Raw genomic sequence first — 4,762 nt, 5'->3', positions numbered from 1 at the left:
CCTGCAGAATTATTTTTACTCCAGTGAACCCCCTTAACATTTTAGGGGTTGTTGCAGATAACTCCCCAGTTGTCTTATTGCACTAAATCTCACCTAATAGTTTCTCATTTAATCCCCAAATTAGCATCATCAACTCTTAACTTGTCGTGTGCCAAGCACGTGAAATGCATCATCGGTAAAATATGAATCTGAAATGTGAAATGGGTTGTGAACATACACTTACGAATCCATTCATTACCTTATCATGACAAAATGCTCAAAAGCAGATGCATTAGGAGCATGTTATCGAAATTTCATTTAAAAACTTGTTAAGATCTAAATTGATAAGGTGATATAAGTACACGTGTACACATTCAATCTAACTGATATACCCCTGAAATTTTGCAGTTGTTGCACCTAAACCCCCCCCCCCCCCCGGCGGCCGGACCCCCTGATTTTTCTCATTCCGCCAATCTCAACCTGAATTTTTCTCATTTAATCCTCAAATTAGCATCATCAAGTCTTTTGTGTCGTGTGGCAAGCCCGTGAAAAAAATAGATGAAATAAGGCCTCAGTCCCAAAAAAGTACCCTTAATAAAAGGGTGTTTTATTGGGACTGAGAAGGAGTTTTCATGTTTTTTTCATCACGTTCTATATGACGAGTTTGAGTTGATTGTGCTAATTTGAGGGATTAAATAAGAAAACTTTAGGTGATATTTAGTGGAATAAAAATGTTTAGGGGGGTTATGTCCTAAAGTTTAGGGGGTTTAATGGAGTGAGAGAAAAAAACTCAGGGGGATTTAGTGTAACACCCCCAAGTTGAGAAGAAACTTGTGTTTTATGTTAATTATGTGCTGCCTTGTGTCTTGTACTTGTCATCTTTGACAGTCTCACACAGATTGTCCCAGCTACAGAAACATCTCACTTGGGCTTTTGTTTTGACTAACTTAGCATTTTCCCCTGTTTTACTGCCAATTTGATTTGCCTCTGAATTTACAGAATACAGAAGATACTGGGGCTAGCCAGGCACAAATAACTCCAGGAAATGATAGCGACTTCATCAGTTCTGGGGTCTCCGAGTCAAAGATGGTAGCATTTCCTGCACTACCGGTTACATTTTATATGCCTGTGATGGGAAACTTATCTGAATCTTCTTCAGGTGGTTCTCAATATTTTTTACTTTCTATTAATTTATGACAAGTCCATAAGAAATATATTTAAGTTCAGTTTCCTTTTTGAGCTCTTTATTTATTATTAGATCAAAGTATTATATTCTTAGAACTACTGATTAATTATCTTGTTAAAGGGATATCCTTGCAAATAGGTTAGAAGGATAGTTTCAAAGACTTTGCTCATCATCGGTAAATGAGAAAAATATTTATATTGCAGTCACCATTACCCTTACTAGTGCTAACATTTTGCAGTTACCCTGACTTCACATTGTATCTAAAAGTTTTATGACGTAAGGGTTATCACCATATGATGGACATGTTAAAATTTAGATCTTTCTTTCTTCCTTGACTATGTGCGAGGTACGTGTAGCATAAAGCACCTTTATTTTGCAAGGTAATTTGAAATGATAGGATTGATCTTGTTGTTACAGTTGGCATGCTTTAAATTACTTTCTGTTTAGATTCTTACTCTGCCAACCGTTTTTTCATAACGGGGAATGTTAGTTTGCTTTCTGGTTCTTCCCTTATGCTTATGGACTGTTTCATCTCTTGAGGAGATTCACGATGTGCCTCTTGCTGGATTGAGTTTAATTAAGTGTACTATGATCTACTAAGCTCATAGGAAATCCCCTCTCAGGAATCCGGCAAGACTCTGGACTTTGGCATTGTGTTGGTGTTCCGGCCAATTAAGTTGGTTGAACCTTCGTTTGTACTGTTCTGTACTTACTAACTGATCTTCTCTGATCCAAGAATTGCATAGACATTGTCATATGCCTATTGTTGTGTGTTTGAGCTTTCATATTGTTGTTTAATATTTGGACCATGACTGTTCTGTAGCAGGCAATGCTGGCAGCAATGCTTATACACTTGTTGCTGCTCCTGTGAACTCATCACCAGTTGCCTCGGGGACACAGTCCCGATTAAATATCCAGCAATCAGTAGCACCATCAAAAGACCAAAATGCTAGGTCATGCACAGGGCCAAACCCGAAAGTTCATGCCACAGCAATCGCTGCTGGTGCTCGAATAGTTCCTCCCCAAGAAGCAGCATCACTGATCAAGGTCATTGAAGCCAAGGTCAGATCTTCTAGATCGTCATTGGGCTCTGGATGTAAGCAATTGGGTGCAAACGTGGCTCCTTGTAAAAGTAAGGAGGAAGGCCCGAGACTGCTTAACCCTGTCCAAGCAAATGTAGAAGCCATTGAAGGAAAAGAGCAGGCAAGCTCAGAGGAGATGAGATTGCAGGAATCTGGTGAAGGGTTTAAGGAGATGGAAGCGGCCACGATGGACCACTCTGCAGTGTATGACAGTGGCGAGGATCATCTTTTTTCGGACGCTGGCAGTTGAAGCTCTGATGTGGAAGATCCAACTGTGTTATGAAGAGAGTTTGAACGTGAGAATTAACGTTATGGGGCCGTAGATAGTTTTTTTTTTAAACTTATTTTTTACCTGTATTTAGGTCTAATTTGCTGGTCATGTATAAAAGGGTTTTTGTAAATAATTCAGTGTCCTTCAAGAAGAGAGTTAGCGGCAGAATTGCATATTTTATACTTATACGTGACTCAATCGCGTGAGAAATATCACTGTTACAGAGGGAAAAGTTTAGTTTACTGTAAGGGGGTGTTTGTTTTGTTTTTTTTTGGGATATAGGGTGGATTTCAAGTTTTGGGATGTAAAAAGTGCTCTTTTTGAGTTTTGTGATTCCATAAACTTTGTTTGTTTCAAAATTAATTTTGGGATATTGAATCCCTAAATTATAAACAAAGAATATATTTTTAGGATTTGTGAAATCCTCTCTTTTGTTTTGTCCTTTTTTTGGGATATAAGGTGGATTACAAGTTTTTTGGGTTTTAGAATTCCATAAACCATGTTTGTTTCACAACCAATTTTGGGATATTGAATCCCCAAATAATAAAAAACTATTATATTTTAGAATTTGTGAAATTCTACAATTGAGAGAGGATGTAGGTTGGATATTGATGTATTAATGCTAATAATATAAGATTAATATATTATATATAATATAATATTTAATATAATACATCTATTCCTCTATAATAATAGGAGGACCCAAGAATCACTGTTCATGCTATAGTAAATGCTGCAGTAAATTACTGTAGCATTATATATATATAATATATTATATTATATAATAAATAATATATATATATATATATAATATATTTATATATATTACATATATATAATATATATTATTATAATAATATGTAATATATATTATATATATAATATATGATATATATAATATATATATTTATAAAATATAATATATATAAATATTATATTATATTATATATTATATATAATAATAAATAATATATATATATATATAAATATATATATATATCTATATATATATAAATATATATATAATATATATATATATAATATATATATATATATATATATATATATATATATATTATATATATATATATATAATATATATATATATAATATAATATCTAATATATAATTATACATAATATATAATATATATCATATATATTATGTATATATATAATATATTAATATTATATCATTTATATGTATAATATAATATATATATAATATACAATATGTATAATATAATATATATATATATAATAATTATATATAGAGTGCATTTCACATGCGAATTGATGCGTACGCATTTGTGAACGAGAAGGGGTTTTTTGCAAAACTCCTCCGCTACTTTATCTAAAGTCCTGATCCCGTTCTCTCTTTCTCACTTCACGTAAAAATCCCCAAATCCATCTCTCTCTCTCCCAAAAATCAGCCTCACCCTCCTCCTAACTCCGCCAATGACAACAAACTACAACAAAAGAGCAATAATAGACGAAGGATGTATAAAATGAAAAGGAGGGTTCATAAAAAATTAAACGAGATGAAGGAATCCAATATTCTCAAACAACTTTCAGGAATCATAGTTCACAAATATTTGTTGTAGATGCACACTGTACCAAAGAGGAATCTATTCTTTTCTTCACCAAGTCAGTTTGCAAAAAATCAAAAGAGTATTCCAAACTCACAAAATAGCAACAATAAACAGACATCATGAACATCACAAACTCACAAAATAGCAACTATGACAGAAAGATATGAACACTTCACTGCGTCTTGAACCAAAAAAGTATGACAAAAATATGTTGTTATAGAGGAAAAACTTTGCATTCCGATAGAATTAGAAAGAAAAAGCCCTGACTTAGGACTTCCCGATATTTAGGTACTTGATCTATGAAAACATCATACATTGTCATGTAACTCATGTCTCTATGAGGTGTGAATCTCGCAAGTGAAAATGAACCATGCCATGCCTCCCCACTTTCATCACAAAGATATGTAACCCATGCTCAAAAGGGAGGCCATCAAGTACTGTAGTGGTGAATCACATATCAGGCACAAAAGAGCAACAAACCACTCTAAGGACCAATCAAGATATATAATAGTAGTTAATCATAAAAATTCAATTCTATCTTTTTAACTCTTTTTTCCTAAATGTAAATGAACAAACCACTCTTTGTTATTCCTCTTTCTCTATGAACATCCAACAGTCGAATACTAATGAATACCTTCCTGTACCAGGCAAAA

General features: G+C 33.3%; 1 protein-coding gene across 3 annotated transcripts in view; it reads left to right on the top strand.

The window, feature by feature from the left end:
• LOC109836983 overlaps nucleotides 1–2,716 on the top strand; it is an 8,677-nt gene extending 5,961 nt beyond the window's left edge. For 2 of the 3 annotated variants that reach the window (XM_020405059.1, XM_020405060.1), the window contains exons 3-4: nucleotides 979–1,138; nucleotides 1,989–2,716. In XM_020405059.1, the coding sequence (XP_020260648.1) occupies nucleotides 979–1,138; nucleotides 1,989–2,497 (669 nt within the window). In that variant the 3' untranslated portion in view covers nucleotides 2,498–2,716. The remainder of the gene's footprint in view (nucleotides 1–978; nucleotides 1,139–1,988) is intronic. The other variant, XM_020405061.1, reaches the window with a different exon arrangement.

The sequence above is a fragment of the Asparagus officinalis genome, chromosome 4 (genome assembly GCF_001876935.1).
Source record: "Asparagus officinalis chromosome 4, Aspof.V1, whole genome shotgun sequence".
NCBI classification, from domain to species: domain Eukaryota; kingdom Viridiplantae; phylum Streptophyta; class Magnoliopsida; order Asparagales; family Asparagaceae; genus Asparagus; species Asparagus officinalis.
The sequence above is the reverse complement of the archived record's forward strand: the minus strand, read 5'-3'. Positions and strand labels throughout refer to the sequence as shown.